General features: G+C 36.9%; 1 protein-coding gene across 3 annotated transcripts; it reads left to right on the forward strand.

Annotated features, from left to right (window-relative positions):
• Positions 1-577: 577 nt before the first annotated feature.
• LOC148311198 (uncharacterized) lies at positions 578-18,794 on the forward strand. 3 transcript variants are annotated; one of them, XR_015837299.1, is made up of 11 exons: positions 600-708; positions 1,633-2,785; positions 5,139-5,231; positions 7,137-7,292; positions 8,825-8,985; positions 10,587-10,776; positions 14,504-14,646; positions 15,319-15,450; positions 15,751-15,837; positions 18,013-18,233; positions 18,502-18,794. XR_015837299.1 is itself a non-coding variant. In XM_088257056.1 (10 exons), the coding sequence occupies exons 1-10, from the start codon at positions 704-706 to the stop codon at positions 18,131-18,133; spliced, it is 2,241 nt and encodes a 746-aa protein (XP_088113182.1). In that variant the 5' UTR covers positions 578-703; the 3' UTR covers positions 18,134-18,371. The 3 variants fall into 3 exon arrangements, 2 of the variants coding, with proteins under 2 accessions (XP_088113182.1, XP_088113181.1); XM_088257056.1 differs by lacking the exon at positions 18,502-18,794 and having other exon boundaries at positions 578-708; positions 18,013-18,371; XM_088257055.1 differs by lacking the exon at positions 18,502-18,794 and having other exon boundaries at positions 588-708; positions 1,633-2,854; positions 18,013-18,410.
• The last annotated feature ends 2,174 nt before the right edge of the window (positions 18,795-20,968 follow it).

Genomic DNA, 20,968 nt, shown 5'->3' on the forward strand with positions numbered 1-20,968 from the left:
TAATTTAGGATACAATATAAAAACCTACACTATATGGAACATCGATTTCTTCCGTCCGCCTCCGTAGTGTAGTGGTTAGCGCATCAGGCTACCATGCTGGAGGCCCCGGGTTCGATTCCCAAGAGGGTCAAAATAAATATTAGTGATTTTTCGTCTAATATTTATTTTATACGACCCTGGACTGGTACCTGAAGCGGAAGGTTGATCACCTTTCCTTCGTGTATTTAACGATCAAGAAAACTCTTTTATTATACGATGCAGTGCCCTATTCATCATTGGGTGCGTATAAGGGTTGGAAGAAGAAGAAGATATGGAACATCTGGAATACATTTTGGAGATCACTATATCCAATATAAACTTACCATACTTACACATACGTGTCTTGGATACATAATATCTTGTATCTTAGAGACCATTTGGAATAGAATAAAAACTTATAGCTACACCATATGGGGCATCAGAGAAATCTTTGAAAGTAAGTAGATACTTTCGACGATCTGCATACACTAATCCACCTAAGTATCGAAAATAAACAAACGGCAACACTGTTTTGTCAAAATGACAAGAGATTTTTTTCATGTGGCAATAATTTTATTGTTGTTTAAAGATGGTGGTGCTGTTTTTTGCCCCAGTGTTTATAATAAAATTATAAAAGTTTTTCTCTCCGGCCAATAATTTCCTATATTAAGTGCTCTATTCACAAATGAGGTACGGTTTAACATTTTCACTCAATATCAGACCCCTTCAAATCAGGTTTTCACATTTTTTGCAATTTAAGTTCTGCTAAGCGGAACCAAATATGCAGGGATAAATTCCAAATATTTTTTTTTGTTTATATGGGCTTTGCTATCAATAACAATGAAACATTTGTTTGTTGAATTTAGATAGTAATGTATTCATACTTTAGTAAAAATGTATTTTGTTTTATTTAGGAACTACGCATCGAAATGTCAGTCGCAATGTGACATTAGCGTGTGGGTAATGTTTGAAATATTTATTCGCAAATTTGCAAGTTCAAACCATTCACATTTGGTTTTGTTGCATAATTTTTAGTTACGGAATAATGCAAACCAAATCTTTTATGCATTTATTACATAAATTGTTTCGCTATTAATCAAATTATTTAGTACCGAAGTTTATGAAAGTAAATTGGGTTTTAATTGCAGTAAAAATTTACTGTGGTTTATTTTAATGATTCTAAAAAAATTGGGTGACTTTTAAGATATCAATTTTGTGACAGCCATATTATTATAACCGATATTTTAGAAAAGTACCTTTCAATTTTGATTTACTACGCTGATAAATTTGTATTTGGTATCACATTTAAGAAGTTATATTAAGATTTTTTTTAAATGAAGTCTATTGGGATGCGAATATAGAAGTCTGGGTATTTACATGATTTAAGACCTGTCAGTGCCTGGTTTAAGAAGTGAATGTCACATAGTGTAAAAGCAATTTCTCTACTTTTCGGTATCTATTGATCATTGACACAAATTGCAATGATATTGCAAAATGTAAACGAGATACTTTTACTTGCAAAAATGAGTTATGCATCATTACAATATTGGTGTTTTAAAATATGTTTCATCTGGAGTATAGAGGTAATGTTTTTTATGTATTGTTTCTATGTAGTGATTGCCCGCCCACAGTACCGCAAGGGGAGGATCAGATCAGCCCCTCTGTGTCCGATGAGAAGATGGACACCGCCTCCGAGTCCTTCCCCTCCAGCCAACACACCCCCTCCGACCTGGACGACAAAGAATTAGACCCGCCTCCCCCCCATGACACCATAGACAGCTACGCGGGGTCGGATAACGCATTCATCAACAACCCGGGCGTCTTGAGACTAGCGCACCCGCACGAGTTCATCACCGACGATTCCTACAGAAATTCCGATAACGATAATCTAACAGCCGACACAGTGAGCCCCCTGTACGAAGACACTTCGAGCATCCTCTCGCTCAAAGGCAGCGAAGACCTATCAAAGTCGAGAAGTCTAGAAAACGCAAACGTAAAAGACCCCGAGTTTTCCGAGCTTCAAAAAAGCGACGCTTTAAACGGCGACAACTCAAACGCTCCGCTACGTCTCGGCAACCCGCGCATGTCTTCCACTCTCACGTTGACAGAAGACCATCCCTTGATGGGTCTGTCCAGCCCCGAGAGCCCGCAGTCGGTGGGAAACTACCCGGATCTCATCCTCCCTTCGAGAAGAAACGCGAGAGAAGATTTACGCAATTCGCAGGCGAATCACAACTCCGATTACTCCGGAATGCTCAGCCTGTCGAGCACCGAAGAAGAGAGCTTCAACAAGAGTCTGATGAACGGCGACAATAATAGCTTCTATTCGGAAGGATTCTCGCACCAAGACGGCCCGCAGAGAAACACGTCGAAAAACAATTTATACTTTACCGACAATTTCACGGATGGCGCTAAGAGCTTCGAAGGAAGCGCAAGTTCGGACGAGCACAGAAAATATACGACGTGCGATGGAAAATTATCCGTGGGAAAAACGGCTGCGAAGATGTCGGTACAACCCGATATATTAGACTCTAGAAAACAGAATGCGTACAACGATTGCCGCACGATTCAGTACGAAGTGCCCAGGGCTATTCCGGACGTTGCCGGAAAGAAAAAAGTCAAGGCTGATATCAAAGTTCCGAAGGTTCGCGGTAAGCATGTGGCCAGTGCGAATTCGGAACAATTGCCGCACAAGGTTCTCGGTAGAATCATAGTACCGAACGCCAACTCTTCTCCGAGTCCCGTCAGAGTATTGGAGGACAACAAGGTTCCCTATTTGGATAACGCACTCACTCTTGATTTAAGCAACATTTCTGTGCATGATTATGTCTGTGAGGTGATGTTCTTTCTGTTGTATACATATTATGTATATCATATCGACGTGCCCTACGTAAAGTGCTCTAACTACATTTTTGTCAATTTTGAGATATTGGGTTATGTTATCAACTGACCGTAATCTACAAATATAAACAAACAAACAAAATAATATAAAATAAATTACGCCTAGTTTTCAGGCGTATAAGACGCTATCAACATCGAATTTTCAAAATGAACTTAGCTCCTAAAACGCTAACTACTTAATTTTGACGAAGACTAAAGTTTTAAAACGATTTAATACATTATTTTATCGTGTTTTTGAATGTATATTACTAGTTAAGAATTTCAGATAAAACTGTTAGTTAATAAATAAAAATACGTTGAAAAAATCTTCTAAGCTCTCTCCTGTAAAGTAACCGATTTGCAGATAGAGTACTTTACGTAGGGGCTGTCGATATATTAGCTATTCAGAATTCTCCATTTAACCAAATTCAACAAGACCATCTTGAACCCCATCTCTTTACATATTTTTATCAATATGAAAAAAATCTATTGACCTGTTATACATATGGTCTATCTTATTTACAATCTAAATTGGTAATTAAATAAAATATATTATACGTAGAGACATTTCTCCATAGGGATCTGACAATACGTAAGGTTTAATAAACTGTTTTTATCATGCAAAAAGGATGCTTATAGCATTACTTACATTATTGCATTATGTATGATCTCATTCTAACATATTTGACACAAATCATGCCACTTAACTTGGTGATTAAAAAAATGATTTTTATTAAATTGGATATTATTTGAATATAAAAATAAAACACTTATACGAGACCACTTCCGAGTTTATTACCCTTTCCGGGAGTACAATAATTGATATCCAACCTTCTCTGAAGGGAGTGAGTTTGTCATATCGCTCACTCCTTTCAAGAACGTCATAAATCAAAAATTGTAAATATTCAGTTGTGCATGTTTTCGAAATGCCCAGAAAATGTACTATATCCCAGCAAAAGCGGCATATTTTTATTGTAATGTATTGTTTTATTATTTTTTAAAATATACTTTATATTTTTCAAATGGAGAAAAAATCAGGTTTTACCTAAAAAGATCTCTTGCGCAGTAAAAAGTTTAATAAGAAAAAAAACGTTCTCCTGAAAAATCAAGTTTTTTTTATTTATAACGTTCTTGAAAGGAGTGAGCGATATAAAAAAAAAAATATATCTTATTTTTCCACCTATGTAAAATTAGTTATCACAATTGAGAATATCACCAGCGCTATCTTCTTTTCGCTTTTCACCTTTAATACACACACAATCGTATTGAACTATTATAGAACATTTTTTAAATTTTTATTTATTTATTTTTTATTTTTTTATTTATTTATTTGGCGTTTAATTTGTAGAACTCCATTTTAATTTATGTATTAATTTTAAATCAAACACAGATTTTTTGAGTCTACTAAGTTGTATTTTATTAACAAAAACACAAAAAATAATAATGTGACAATTGTTTCGCCTTATTAGGGCATTATCAAACGAATGTGAAGATCAAATGGACTACAGTCCTTATGTAGCTATACAATTCTAAGTGACAGTTTTAACACGTGCAGCAATAATTTATGGAAGACAACAGTAGCTAATGGGGGATGTAAATCTGTGTTTGATTTAAAATTAATACATAAATTTAAAATTAATACATATATTATAGAGCACATGTTTTTACCACTTGAGTATTATATTGTTATGACTAGTTTCGGAAGCTACACATGCTTCCATCTACGGCTTTAATATAATATAAACTTTATATTCAAACCCGTAGATGGAAGCATCTGTAGCTTCCGAAACTAGTCGTAACAATGTAATACTCAAGTGATAAAAAACAAGTGTTTTATTTATAATTTAATCATGTCTCGCCACAAAGTGAATGCCGAAACAATAAATAACACAACTGTGGCCAGTACGGCAAATAGTGCAAATCAAAATGAAAAACTAAGCAATCCTATTGCATTATTATTGAATTACCTAACGTCCTACTGAATTACCTAACGTCCTATTGAATTCCTAACGTCCAAGTGACTCTGTAATCTAGCTACAGCTTTTGCAACACCGTTTATCATGACGCTACTCAGGCTTCAACTTTTTAAGTTTCATAGCCTATGCCTACTCGTGAGTGGATTTACTCTTTGTGTTTAATGTTACTATAATTCATGAGTGAAAATTCTAGGCAAAAACACTTTTTTTTGTTCATTTATTAATTGTCTATTTGTATGGTAAGTTACATTTTCTGCGTTGCAGGTTTCTGATGTCCCCGATTCACCGTCCGAGTTGAGAACTACTCTGAACTATGATCCCCCGGTCGAACCGCTGTCCAATTTTGTCGCCTCAGATGTAAGTTGAGCTTATTTAATGTGTAACAGCGTTCTTTATATTTAATTTAATTTATTTTTTTTTATTTATTGGAAAACCAACAGAATATTTAACAAAAATAACATAATAAAATAAAAAAAATAAAAATAATACTCCAATTAGAGGTTTTCACTTAAGTAATCTAAAAATAAAAATAAACTGTCATGTACATAAAAGTATAACTATATAATTAACTTACATTTTTTTTAAACCCTTATCCACACCTAATGGTGCATAGGGCACTGCATCAAATTGACACAGTGTTATCTTGATCATTACTTACATGAAGGCAAGGTGATCACTCTTGCGCTTCAGGAACCAGTCCAGGGTAATATTAAATAAATATTACAGTATTAAATCACTAATATTTATTTTCACCTCCCCCCCTGGGAATCGAACCCGGGACCTCCAGCACGGTAGCTAAACACGCTGACCATTACACCACGGAGGCGGACTTACATTACATGTTTTTTATCAAATAATAGAAATTTTCTTTATTAACTAGTCAAATAGTCATTAACAATATTTGTTTTAAACGTATTAAAAGAAACATTATTGACGTCTATTTCATTAAGCATTACTTTGCACATATCGCAGGCTCGATTTAAAAATGAATTTTGGTAGGACTTGGTGTGCATTTTAGAGATTTTAAATAAATTTGTGTATTATTTTTGTAAAATGTATTTATATCAATACATATCGCTCACTCCTTTCAAGAACGTCATAAATCAAAAATCGTCAATTTTCAGTTGTGCATGTTTTCAGAATGCCCAAAAAATGTACTATATCCCAGCAAAAGCAGCATATTTTTAACTTAATATTTACCCGCTACAGGGCAGAAAGTGTTGTTTTTGCATTTTGAAGAAAAGGTATTGTTTAATTATTTTTTTAAATATACTAAATATTTTTCAAATAGAGAAAAAACCTTCAGGTTTTACCTAAAAAGTTATGTTGCACAGTAAAAAGTTCAATAAGTGGCTTGATATTTATTTTAAAAACATTGTCCTATATTATTAAACTTTAAAAACGTTCTCCTGAAAAATCAAGTTTTTTGATTTATGACGTTCTTGAAAGGAGTGAGCGATATGTTTCTAAGTTAGGTGAGGTTAGATCAACAAAAAAAATATATGAATGTCTGGGTCATCCAACCCTAACTTGATTTTATAGGTGTAAACCCAAAGTATGTGGAATGATAAATTCTTTGATTGATGAATTTCCCTGTTCGGACCTCAAAAACACAAACGCAATCGTGCTTACATATGCGCCAACGCCATTGTTTTATTTTTTATTTAGCGACGGGTGATATGTAGTAATGTATGCAACCATAGTTTAGTGGTCAGTGCTTTTGGGTACCATGCCGGAGGTCCTAGGTTAAAATCCCAGGGAGGTCAAAATAAATATGGGTGATTTTTAACTCTAATTTATTTAATTTTACCCCGAACTGGTACCTAAAGTGCAGAAGTGATCACCTTTCCTTTGTGTATTTAATGAATAGTGCCATATGTACCATTCGTGGCGGATAAGGGTAAGAAGAAGAAGAATGTACCCCTCCATAGTGTAAGCGCGTTTGGATACTGTGGTGGAGGTCCCCTTTCAATTCCCAGTAAGATCAACATAAATATCAGCGTTTCTTTTTTAAATATCGATTTATTGAGGTAGTTTTTTACGAAAATGGCGCTGTATAAATCATCCAGGATTATTATTATTATCATTTTAGACTGGTATCTAAAGTGCAGGACAGGATCAACTTGCCTACATGTAATTAAATATCAAGAAACACTGTGTCGATGCGATTCAATGCCCTATGCGTCATTGGGTGCAGATAATGGTTAGGTTAGGTGCAGATAACGGTCGGGAGAAGCAGTAATGTTGTTTGTTTCTATCCAGGATTTGTCATCAGACAGTTCGTCGGAGTCCCACGATGAGAATGAGAAGTCTCTGTACTGTGCCGAGGTAGACCCCTACGGGGGCAAGGTGTCCCTGAAACCCCGTCAGGGTCCCCCGCCGCACGGGGCCCCCAGGAGGAGGATTAAACCACTTATCGTAAGCCCTATTCATCTTTGCTCCACCTCAATGATTATATCTAAAAACCAAATAAGGTACTTACTACTTCTTTCAGATTCCTAGTTCCTAGATCCTAGTGATATGTATTTTGTACACCATATGAAAATGTGGTTTAAAAACAGGAAAAACGGAAATATTCCTCAATGTTGCTTTTATTGACTCTAGTTGAAGTTGAAATGTAACAATTTTGTAATGTAGCTCTGGTTAGTATCTGAAAATGAGAAAAAAATACATTGCAAGTAGCCGCAATAGCTGGCGTAGCGACACGACTGCCGCGTAAGACGATCTGCGCACTTCTGGCGCAGTAAACACGTTACGACATGCGCATAAAATACAAAGCATGCCAAGCACGCACACACTGAAACTTGGGTTTTTATTCGATCGCTCATTTATATTTGACGGTGAAGATAAATAATAACACTTTGCGACGGAGTTAGACACTCAGAAATAAGAAAAATCTGCTATGTTGAAGATGTTGTGCGATGGGGAAGAGAAAGAAGACGTTTCTGGAGAGATCATGTGAGATGAGCGAGTTCGGATCGAGTGGTGAGGGTGGCAGCGGACAGCAGCATAGGCGGGATCAGACCCCCAGGAAGACCACCTAAACGATGGAAGGATAGCTGGTCTTCCACCTCCCAGGAGCGACCCGAGAATGACAGGACCTAGTCCTTAAAGAAGAATAAGAAGATAAATAATATAAATAATAATAAACCCACAATTAACAACGATCAAAGCCTGTCTATGTTCCCACTGATAAAAAATAAATTAAAATAAAGAAACAGCTCCTACACTCTCTATCCTCGAACGTCCCAAGGACACGACTATAAAATTAAGATGTAGCTTCACATACGGTGCTTAAAAATGATGCGGAATGCATTGAAACACGAGTCACAATGAATTTTAAGATATTATTTTTTGACATCTCATCAAAGATGAAGAAGAATATGGAAGTCTGGGCATTTACGGGGCTGACGACCGTCATCGGCTGGTTTAAGTGATCACTTTGCACACGTGGAACATTCACCAATTCTACTCATAATTGACAACCACTCAAACAACTACTCAAATTCTCGGAAGTTCTATATATATGAACCAATTTAGAAACCTTGTTCTTGAATCACTAGAACTTCACTAGAGACATCTATTGGTGAGATGTAAAGAAGCTTTTTTTTTTTTTTTTTGTTTAAATTTTATTTGTATTATTAATATCAAAATAACTCCTGTAATTGGAGATAATCCAGATTTTGTGAACAAGTATTTGGACACACTCAAAATGTTGTAAAGAATTTTAAGAAATAGTTGTATTTACCAAGTGAAATACTATGGTTTGGAATGTAGCCCACGCCTGAGGTGCTACAAAGATACGCTACGAGTATAGTGTTCATACAATGTACCAAGGGTTGAATGTCGTTTATAGCTTGATCTTGACACAATACTTACCATCATTCTGTGTGTGATTACTGAAACTGTTTAATTTTTATACTGAGAATGCGTTTAATCTTATGCTGCAGAGTGAGGCGGACACGGATTCCGTCACGGCGCTGAACTCGGAGTGGCTGCCCGGTCAGCGTAGATCTTGGTCGGGGAGCGGGAGCAGCGTGGACAGCCTGTGTGGCTACAGCATCCGCTCCGAGGAGGGCGACGTCCAACAGCCGCCGTCCAACACTGTGTGGTGAGGAAAGCCATCGATGTAATCTATTCACTCTTCCTTAACTGTTTTCTTACTCTCCCGAACTTTGTAAAAGAAGTTCAATAATAAGGACCATTAAATGTTTAATGGGAACCCGGATTTAACATTTTCCCGCCAATTGCGTGTAATTAATTCAGTCCCTGTATATTTTCATACATTTATTACCCTCTATTGTTATCATCGCTCTCTATTGTTGTCAGTCTCCGTAGTGTAATGGTCAGCACGCTCGGCTACCGTTCTGGAGGTCCCGGGTTCGATTCCCAAGGGAGGTAAAATAAATATAAGTGATTTTTTCACTGTAATATTTTTTTAATATTACCCGTGACTGGTACTTGAAACGGAGGGCTGATCACCTTTCCTTCATGTGTAAACGATCAAGATAACACTGCGTTTATATGACGCAGTGCCCTATGCACCATTGGGTGCGGATAATGGTTTTAAAAATTGTTATCATCAGGGTTGCATAATTTAGAAATTTTAGAAATTAAAAAAGCGATAAAACATAGTTAAATATTATTAACCTGTCTGCGAGTATGGAGATAAATGAACGTCAGTGTGAATTTTCCTTAAAGGAGTGTGGACATTAACGAACGTCGAAGTCCGTCTGTCAGTTAGTATGATGTAACTTGTATAGCAATGACATCTGTGGATATTTGTGTGTACTTTTGTAATAATTGAAAAATATTTCGAAAAGATGTTTTTTAAAAAAAATATATTTTAACCTTATTTTCTATCTTCATAATACATATATCGATTTTATGAAGAAAAAAAAAATTGTTTTTCATGTAAAAAGAACCCACTTCCCAGAGAAAGTCGGCCATCAGTTTTTTGTACTGCTGGAAAGGTTACTGAATTTAATCAATTGAATTTCAGTAATCCTCCTATTTTTAATATTTTTCCTATTATTATTCCTAGAAATAACATTAATAAAAACTCCACACCCCCACTCCTAACTTAATTACCCATTCCTTAATCCTGCCCACTCACATACACCATGAATATTTCAATGTTTTAGAATTAGTACATGTTAAACCCTGATTATGACCAGGTTCTTGTCAAAACCGGCTGAAGAAAAAATGCACCAATAAAAAAGTGGTTAAAAATATATGTATTATATATAATTTTAAATATATATAATTTTTTCACTGTAATATTTATTCAATATTACCCTGGACTGGTACCTGAAGCGGAGGGCTGATCACCTTTCCTTCATGTGTAAACGATCAAGATAGCACTGTGTTTATATGAAGCAGTGCCCTATGCACCATTGGGGTGCGGATAAGGGTTTTATTATTATTATTTTTAAAAAAAAAATGAGAAAAACATGGCACGATCAGGTATGCCAAATACTTGAAAGTGGTCAGGTTAGGAGTCGTAATAATCGGCGGGTATGTATGAGGAGATGCATGAACGTGGAAGAGGCGAAGAATGTTTGCAAAGACAGAGTGGTGTGGCGTTCTATTCTCTCTGCCTACCCCTGCGGAGAAGCGGCGTGATGGTTAGTTAGTTAGTTTTTTTTAAATGTATGTGTCCTTGCCAAGTAAAGTTTACTGTCTAAAAAAACATATATGTATCTTTGCCAGCGTGGCGTATCGGAGTGAGCAGAGGTCGCTGGATGACGAGGATGAAGAGGGAGACGCGGATGAAGCTGACGACGGCCAGGGCACCCCCGAGAAGATCCCGGAGTACTCCCTGAACGAGGAACGCTCCGAGGCGAGGAGATGGCTCAAGGTCACCTTGCCGGCCGGGGAGAAGCGGTCCATCGATATGAAGGTATTGAAAAAAAAACATCTTCTGCTTGATGTAGGCCTTGTGGCCTGTTTATTTGTTGTCTTGTTTTTTTTTTAGGGATCCTTTAAAAAATCTGATGCTGTTTATTCACAAAATATTATATCCAAATTTGTGTTCAATTAAAAACTTATTAATTTCAACTATACGGCTGTCCAAACTTAAAACACAGTAAGGGACATTTTTTTGTAATACGTTTTTATTGCATTGTTGGACTAAGTAGAGTCTACTTAGTCCAAAAATTAAAAAAAAGTCTTCTTCTTCTTATTATAGGCCTTGCGGCCTGTTTTTAAGAGGGATCAGCCTCCTGCGACGTTGATTCCCAGTTATCGGCCCATCTCTTTGGTGGTCCGCCTGGAAGTCGTCTACCATGGGGTTGGCCAAACAGTACGATGTGGGGGAGTCTGGATGGTTCCATTCTCTTCACATGCCATTGTCTCCTTCGTTGCCTTCCCCACCTAACGACATCTTCGATCTCGCATATTTCCCTGATCTTGGCATTTCTCAATCTATCTCGAAGACTCTTGCCTGTTATGCTTCTCAGAGTCTTCATTTCTGACACTCTAAGCGCGTTTTTTGTGGCAGCGGTGTCTGCTCTACTTTCGATTCCATACGTCATGATGGGTCGGACACAAAAAAAACGTACTACAAAAAATGTCCCTTACTGTGTTTTGAGTGTGGACAGCCGAATAAATGACAATGACGAAGTAACATACAGTTGACCTTTTCAATTAAAGCTTAAATACAGTTTCCAAAATTTGAGTGATGTGTTGTTGATCATGAGTAGAATGGTGAATGTTACATAATGTATAAAGTGATGACTTAAACCAGCCTATGACAGCTCTGTAAATACTCAGACTTCCATACAACTTTTCATTCATATTGAGATATCAATAAAATAAGCCGCTAACAGATATAAATTGTTGAAACTTTTTGGAATTTCCAGGTCGAAAATTCAAAAAAGATTTTTCTCTTCTAGTTTTTCATACATTCACTTCTGATGTGCTGCAATTTTTTTTCAATAATTGCACTTCTTCATACATTTAAAAACAGTGAATGAAATCTATATTGAATGTTTTCCTGTCACTCGAGTTTTGGTACTTTTAACCTTTCCGGGAGTACACAAAATGATGTCCGACTTTCTCCGGGGAGTGGGTTATTTTTTCATTAAAAAAAACCTTCATTAAATCGATGTATTATGAAGAAAAAAAATATTTACAATAATTTTTTAAAAAAACACCTCCGAAATATTTTTCAATTATGACAAAATTACACACAAATATCCACAGATGTCATTGCTATACAAGTTATATCATACAAACTGACAGACGGACTTAGACGTTCATTAACGTCCATACTCCTTTAAGGAAAATTCGCACCGACGTTCATTTACGTCCATACTCCCGGAAAGGTTAATGGTTGTAAGTGGGGGATTTTCAAACAAGTTATTGTCCGAAAAAGACGATATTCCTCCACAGATATTTGTGTTGGAGTAGACATACGGACACACATTAACGGTTATTTCTATTGGCTAAACGTGAAAAATTTTACTTAGAAATAATACAAACTATATTAACAGCTTGCTGAGAACAAATCACCTTCCTACTATGCCTTTCTTTAAAATTATTAGATATAGAACAAAGAATAAGGAAAGAATGCAAGGCTGAGATAAGCATTATCGATAAAATCAAGATAAGTGTGTTGATATGGTTTGGGCATGTGATTCGAATGAGTTAAGAGAGGATAGTAAAATAAGTATAGTCGGTGAATGGTCGTCAGCGGCCTTCCGGGGCGCCGGAATCCTCGGGGTTGGGAGAAGAGACACGAGGGGTTGATGCCCTCAGGTGGCATTCTAAGGACATGTCCCAACCATGTCCATCTTCTCCTCTTCAGGACTTCCAGTATGAGGGGCTGTTGAGTTCTTCTCCTCACATCGTCATTATACCCAGTATTCGCCTCAGGCACCTATTTTCAAAACTTGCTAGTTTCTTGCTTCGAGCTTTGGTGAGGTGCCACGACTCACATCCGTACAGCAACACTGAGAACCGAGAACTCCGAGACGCCGGACTGACCTGGGAGGAAGCCAAGGAGATGGCGCGTGACTGAGTGACTTGGAGACGTCTCGTGTTGGCCATATGCTCCACCTAGGGAGCAAACATGGAAAAAGAAAAAGTAAAATAAATTTATCAGGCGAATGTGGTTGATAATAGAAGTAGAGGAATTTATATTATCCACTGACACTTCGTGATGGAATTGCATTTTTAATATATTATTAGATTAAAACCAATATTTTTAGCTTTTCCACTTTATTTTTATTTGACCAGCGACCGGGTTTCGTCGTTACCGACATCATCAGACTGGTGGGAGGCTATACAAATTGTTATGTTATACATAAAACACTGCCTTGTTTAAAAAACTGCCTTGTTTTATATATAACATAACAATTTGTATAGCCTCCCACCAGTCTGATGATGTTGGTAACGACGAAACCCGGTCGCTGGTCAAATAAAAATAAAGTGGAAAAGCTAAAAATATTGGTTTTAATCTAATAATATATTAGAAGTAGAGGAAGACCAAGGAAAGTATTTAAAATATTTTATGAAATTTAATTGCATTTTTATGATTCAGTTTTAACCTCTAGCCGCCCAGTGGTCCTTTACGGGAGCGCGGATTTGCGTGGTTCAATGCCTACCAGTCCTGTATAGGACGCATTTCGCTATTGGATTACACTCATTTATGACAATATAATAATAAAAACCCTTATCCGCACCCCAATGGTGCATAGGGCACTGCTTCATACGTATGAACACAGTGTTATCTTGGTCGTTTACACACGAAGGAAAGGTGATCAGCCCTCCGCTTCAGGTACCAGTCCAGGGTAATATCGAATAAATATTACAGTGAAAAAATCACTTATATTTATTTGACCCCCCTGGGAATCGAACCCGGGACCTCCAGAACGGTAGCCGAGCGTGCTGACCATCATTACACTACAGAGACGGACAAACTCACAAGACTCATTTATGACAATAGTATTCAAAAACTGAATATTAGCTTACGCAAATAATGGCTTTGAGATACCCATCCATCATTTTATTTTTAGTTCTGATAAATATTTTAGTAGCTACGTGTAGGTAGCAAGTCGCACGATTATTTCACAAAAATGCTCAGGTAGGGCGGCTACCTTTATTGCACGCGGCATATGAGCGTCTAAAGGTTAAAAAATAATATGGCCAATATATTGAAAATATTAGCATTAAGAACTATTTTTTTTGGCACTCAAGTAGTACAGCAAACCATGCATGCCACCTCTATGGCAGTACTCTAGTAACTAACTAACTAACTAACCATCACGCCGCTTCCCCACAGGGGTAGGCAGAGAGAATAGAGCGCCACACCACTCTGTCCTTGCAAACATTCTTCGCCTCTTCCACGTTCATGCATCTCCTCATACATAACCAGACCACTTTCAAGTATTTGGCATACCTGATCGTGCCATGTTTTTCTCGGTCTTCCTCTGCTTCTTTTCCCACTAACATTCGCCTCATAAATTTGTTTTACCGTTCTTTCCTCACTCATTCGTTCTACATGTCCAAACCATCTCAACACACCTTTCTTAATTTTATCGATAATGCTTATCTCAGCTTTGCATTCCTTCCTTAATTAGCGTTAATACTGCCGATTTGTTATGTGTTTTCCTTTCTTCCTGCAGGTGATAGAACCTTACAAGCGCGTCTTGTCGCACGGCGGATATGCCCTGTCGGGACGGCGCGACGCGATCGTAGTCTTCAGTGCCTGCTTCCTGCCCGACAGCTCGAGGGTCGACTACAACTATGTGATGGACAACCTATTCCTGTAAGTATCCCAGAAGGGGGCTTTGTTGGATTGAGTTTTGGCTCGCAGATATTGATGGGAACTAACAAAAATTCTCGGAAAACTCAGCAAAATGGTAGAGCAAAGAGTTAATTTTAGCAGAGGGAGGTCACAATAGACCTAAAAAGGTCGCAGCGATATAAGGGGTGCAAGATCCCTTGACCTCAAAAAAAAAAAACCTCAAAAAGCTGTTTCGGACTGCCCAAAATAGGGACACATTCTCACATGTGATAGTCAATGTCTGAGGGACATGATCACTCAACCAACCTATGACAAGTCATAAGCCATGTAAATACCCATACTTCTATATCTTTATCTATGACAGGAGCCATGGCGTAGTTAGGTACACGCTCGACTGCGAAACTGGCGCTGTGGGTTCGATTCCTGCCAAGTGCAAAATAATTTCAAGAAAGATTTATTTTCAATTAGTCTGGGTATTTGTGATGTATTTTTCACATTTACCTTCCCTATCCTTACTATCCTACCTGCAGACAAGCCTCTAATAGAGGCTTTGCGGGTTATTCCTTAAAAAAAAAATTGAAATACCATAAAGTAAATACAATCCCAACCAGGTCACTACTCTTCCCCTGTCTATGGTTATTATATTACACTTGCATGAACCCATGAGCTGACGTTTAGTGTCTCCGTTTGCAGCTATGTGCTCACCACCATGGAGCAACTGGTGACGGATGACTACATCCTCATATACCTGCACGGGAGCGCTTCCAAGCGCAGTATGCCCACCTTCCACTGGCTCAAGAAGTGCTACCAGCTCATAGACAGAAGGTAACAACAATGGATCTTATTTATTTTTTTGCAAAAATGTTAATAATATCAGTATATAACCACTCACCGAGATTTTTATGTCTACCGGTTACGAAACGTACCCGTCTCTTCGTCAGGTCAATATCTGAAATGGTCACATAACACAATATGTCGCAATTAAATCAAAATTCATGTTGAGATACCTATAAGAAGGTAACGAATCTACATACGCAAAACGGACATGGATGAATGATTGGCTTGAAGTTGTATCCACTTTATTGTATTTTTAGATTCTTAAATAACGTGTTATGGTGTTTTCAGATTACGCAAGAGCTTGAAGCATCTCTACCTCGTCCATCCGACATTTTGGCTCAAATCTATCATGTGGATGACTAGACCCTTCATCAGGTAAGTCATAGTCATAGACAAGGTCTCCGAACGCAGGGTGACAATCATAAATTCTTCTTCTTCTTCTTCTTTTCCCATGTTCGCTCCCTAGGTGGAGCATGTGGCCAACACGCGACGTCTCCAAGTCACTCTGTAACGCGCCATCTTCTTGGCTTCCTCCCAGATCAGTCCGGCGCCTCCAAGTTCCACTAAGTATAGTCGGTGAATGGTATTCCAATCTCAGCTGGCATTCTAAGGACATGTCCCAACCATGCCACCTTCTCCTCTTCAGGACTTCCCGTATGAGGGGCCGTTGGGTTCTTCTCCTCACATCGTCATTCCTGACCAAGTCATACCACTTTATACCCAGTATTCGCCTCAGGCACCTATTTTCAAAACTTGCTAGTTTCTTGCTTTGAGCTTTGGTGAGTTGCCACGACTCACATCATAAATTACAGATATCAAATGTGCCCAAAATTAGCCGGCCTGTGAAATTATTGTCTCGCCAAATGACGAATCCGAAAATAGATTTATTTCAACAATAGTACAGAGTGTTGATAAATTATCGAACGCATTTTACTTTTGAGTTATTTATGTTGAAATCAGAGTATTTCTAGCATTATTTATCGATTTGTTGTTTAACCCTTAGAGTGCGAACTGTCGATAGATGGACTCTCTATGAATGCGTATAAAGTGCGGAGAGTCGGAATACCGACTATTGCGCAATTTGATTTAAGTATCGACCTGTGCGGACGTGTCTTGGCGCGCGCATGTATAACGTTTTTAATAAGTTAATAACATTTATAAATAACCATTTAAAATTATTTTGCTGTGAATTTAACATTGATTTTTGTATTTTTTTAAGTAAAAGTTTTTTTATTTCTACCTACAAAATGTCAAATTCGTAAAGTAGTGATGATGAAAAGCAATTAGCAATTTATGCAAAATATGTGAAAATTAGCTAAGCACTATAAGGGTTAATTTTTAGAACTCCATTTTAATTTATGTGTTAATTTTAAATCAAACACAGATTTTTTTAGTCTACTAAGTTGTATGATCAGGTATGCCAAATACTTGAAAGTGGTCAGGTTAAGAGTCGTAACAATGCACGGATGCATGAACGTGGAAGAGGCGAAGAATGTTTGCAAGGACAGCGTGGTGTGGCGCTCTATTCTCTCTGCCTACCCCTGCGGGGAAGCGGCGTGATGGTTAGTTAGTTAGTTACTAAGTTGTATTTTATCAACAAAAACACATAAAAAATCAATATTGTGACAATTGTTTCGCCTTGTTAGGGCATTATCAAACAAATGTTTGAATGACATGCGTTTGATAATTTTTTATGTGTTTTTGTTAATAGAATACAACTTAGTAGACTCAAAAAACCTGTGTTTGATTTAACATTAATACATAAATAATTCTAGCATACTTTCTTCCTTCAGCCTTCTTCTTGTGTCTAGTATTGAACCAAGGCCTTCCTCTTTCAGTGCAGGCCCGCCGCTTTTTAATGTCGCTGGACCATCTTGTCAAGTGCCTACCCACGCTTCTACATCTTGTTCTAGGCCTCTAGTCAAGCACCTATGCAATTTCTAGCATTCTTCATCTTCAAACCCTCATCTGCACCCAATGGTGCATAGGGCACTGCATCATATAAACGCAGTGTTATCTTGATCATGACCACATGAAGGTAAGGTGATCAGCCCTCCGCTTCAGGTACCAGTCCAGGGTAATATTTAATAAATATAAGAGTGAAAAAATCACTTATATTTGTTTAACCCCCCCTGGGAATTGATGGGAGTCTGCCTCCGTGGTGCAATGGTCAGCGTGTTAAGCTACCGTGCTGGAGGTCCCGGGTTCGATTCCCAGGGGGGGTGAAAATAAATATTAGTGATTCAACACTGTAATATGCATTTAATATTACCCTGGATTAGTTCCTGAAGCGCAAGAGTGATCACCTTGCCTTCATGTAAATAATGATCAAGATAACACTGCGTCAATTTGATGCAGTGCCCTATGGATAAGGGTTATAAGTAAGTAAGTAAGGGAATCGAACCCGGGACAGTATGGTAGCTGAGCATGCTGACCATTACACTACGGAGGCTGACGAAATTTCTAGCATAGTGATCCCAAAAGTCCCAGTAGCCAAAGGGCTAAGACAGTAATAAAAAAAAATCGTCTTAATGTGCCATTTTTTTTCAGTTCGAAATTCTCTCGCAAGTTGACGTACGTGCACAGCCTAGAGGAACTGTCCAACCTGGTGCCCGTGGAGCCCGCGTCCATACCGGAGCGCGTGCGTCAGTTCGAGGCCACGCGCACGTGAAAAATGCCCTCCAATCAAAACAGCGATAGAAATCCCGCACCGACGCGTGTTTGAGTTTATTCTCCCGCCTGTTTTGTTTGGATCACGCACACTCGAAACTGTCTCATTCTGTAATTCATACATTGAAAGCATTTTTTTATTTTATACTTAAAAATGATATTATTACTTTTTTTGAATATTGAAAGCATTAACTTTGCGGATCATATTGATATATTATTTTGAGAAATAAAAAGACTTGGTTTTTTGATCCACTCACATTTTTACTAACAACCAACTAGTTTCGGCAACAGCCTGTTGCCCTCTTCAGGGTTTAATTTATGACTTTAAGTTAAACCCTGAAGAGGGCAACAGGTTGTTGCCGAAACTAGTTGGCTGTTAATAAAAATGTGAGTGGATCAAAAAACAGTCTTCTTATTTCTCAAAATAAGATATTATTACTGTTTATATTTCAATATGGGTTTTGGAATGCGTGCAAATTTTGTCACACACGTCCCGTGCGCAAATATCAATGTGATTTAGTTTGCGAATAATAGTAATAGTATTTGCAACATTTTGAGTGTGTCCAAATACTTGTTTACAAAATCTGGATTATCTCCAATTACAGGAGTTATTTTCAAATATTCACCTTCACCTTTGATGAGATGTCAAAAAACAAAAAAAAGTAATAGTATTTCATTCTGTATAACTATATTTTTCTTTAAAATAAATACTTGCCCATTAAATATCTCTAAAGCTTTATATTTTACGAATGATTAATTCAAGCACTGCGGGAACAGTTTGAATAGGTAACGCCTTCAGTAAGCAAATTGATATCATTTAGTAAAATTAACGAAGTTGCTGTAAGGCTATTTTAGTGGTCATTTGTCTTCTTTTAACTCTATCCACGCGGCTCGCATAACCGTATGTGTTTTTACAAAACATTCCCCACACGCGGCTGACATAACCCTTTGTGTTTTCACTTAGGTCCAAGTTTCGAACCTCAGTTCAACTTGGAGGGATTTTTTCATGGTGTGGAACTTTGGATAAAATAATACGTCAATCCTTGGCCTTATGACATCTGTTGAAATATCTGACTAATAATTTGTAACATCGCAAGGATAAATAAAATAACAGATCCCTGATTTTTCTTGCGGTCGGTAATTAGTCCGCGCCATAATCATGCCCTATATCTGTCTCACTCTCGACGCTACGCATCGCCAGTGGGTAAGAGTGACACACGATGCGTGCTTTGATTTATGTATGTTACGATCTTATTTGTTTATATTATGATATATTTCAAGAATAATGTGACACAAGTGTATTATAGAGTACCAAAAAGGCACAATGAATCCCATTGAACGTTTTTGATTAGGAAAATAAATCGTTTCTTAACTAAATACATGATAAAAGTAATCATTTTAAAAACGGCTAAATACCGCCGCGTATGGGCGTCTCTCAGGAACAAAGTTGACGCGGTTAAAAGGTTAACAGGCAAAAAGCTTTAAATCATATTCTCCATTTTCATTTTTTCAATGTTTAAATATTATACTTATTTATAATATTTTAAGCGAAATATTCAAAGACATAATATAAATTTTTTGATTAATGAAGAGTTTTTATGTTAGCGTATCCTTTCAGATCATACAAATTATTGCGTAAATACATTATATAGTCAGATGAGATTGTTTTCAAAATATTCTGTTATGTATTTGAATCTCACTACAAAAAATGTACTCAATCAATTTTTTGACATCTCATCAAAGATGAAGAAGAATATGGAAGTCTGGGCATTTACGGGGCTGACGACCGTCATAGGCTGGTTTAAGTGATCACTTTACACACGTGTAACATTCACCAATTCTACCCATTATTGACAACCACACTACTCAAAATCTTGGAAGTTCTTTATATGTGAACCAATTTAGAAACCTTGTTCTTGAATCACTAGAACTTCATTAGAGACATTGGTGAGATGACGGTCGTCAGCCCCGTAAATGCCCAGACTTCCATATTCTTCTTCATCTTTGATGAGATGTCAAAAAATAATATGAAAATAACTCCTGTAATTGGAGATAATCCAGATTTTGTGAACAAGTATTTGGACACACTCAAAATGTTGTACTCAATCAATGTATCAGCCATATTTGTTGTCAGCAAAAAAAAGTGAAGTGTCACAAAAGCTACATATATGCGGTTTTAATTACTCATTTTTATTATGCGCCGGATGCACCTGTTTTCCTGTGATTCTGATGACTTTTTAACACTACTGATGTTATTTTATGAAATAAAATAAAAAAAACATACATCAGACCCCGCTTTTATTGTGGTGGGTAGGTAACACAGTATTGAATATTTTTGTCGTTGATTTTTTTTCAATGCCAACATTATTTCTCATTTAAATAATTTATATTTAAAAATGGAATATAAAACAAATTTATCTGAAAGTATTAAGTCCTCTGAAAAATACTTTATATATACATATTATTTTATCTTTTTATATATATATTTATAAGTCATGTTTGCTAAAACTTTTCTTTAGGTCTTGTATATTTTTATTGTGATATTTTTTTAAAATGATTATTATAGAGCTTTAGCATAGGACATCTAATCATTATTTTTAAAGGGATGGGGCAATTTTTTTTCACCTATTAAATATCGAAGCTGAGCAAATCTATTTGAATATCTTTAAAAAAAATGTACATATGTTATTTTTCTTAGTACATACCTATATAATGTGTACATAAGTAAAAAAATATACATGTGTTTAAAAATATAAGGAAAATTTAGGTCAGCTTCTTGCAATATTTATACATTTTGTACTTCATTTTCATAAATGGACTGCTATGTAATTCTTCT

This window comes from Brachycentrus maculatus, unplaced genomic scaffold (genome assembly GCF_059751285.1).
Source record: "Brachycentrus maculatus isolate JH-2025_06_01 unplaced genomic scaffold, ASM5975128v1 h1tg000070l, whole genome shotgun sequence".
Classification (NCBI taxonomy): domain Eukaryota; kingdom Metazoa; phylum Arthropoda; class Insecta; order Trichoptera; family Brachycentridae; genus Brachycentrus; species Brachycentrus maculatus.

What these genes read in the sequence shown, in the direction of transcription:
- LOC148311198 (XM_088257055.1), top strand. An exon ending in TGCATGATTATGTCTGTGAG is followed by an intron (nt 2,855 to 5,138) that starts GTGATGTTCTTT and finishes TCTGCGTTGCAG; the next exon opens with GTTTCTGATGTCCCCGATTC. An exon ending in AGCGGTCCATCGATATGAAG is followed by an intron (nt 10,777 to 14,503) that starts GTATTGAAAAAA and finishes TTCTTCCTGCAG; the next exon opens with GTGATAGAACCTTACAAGCG.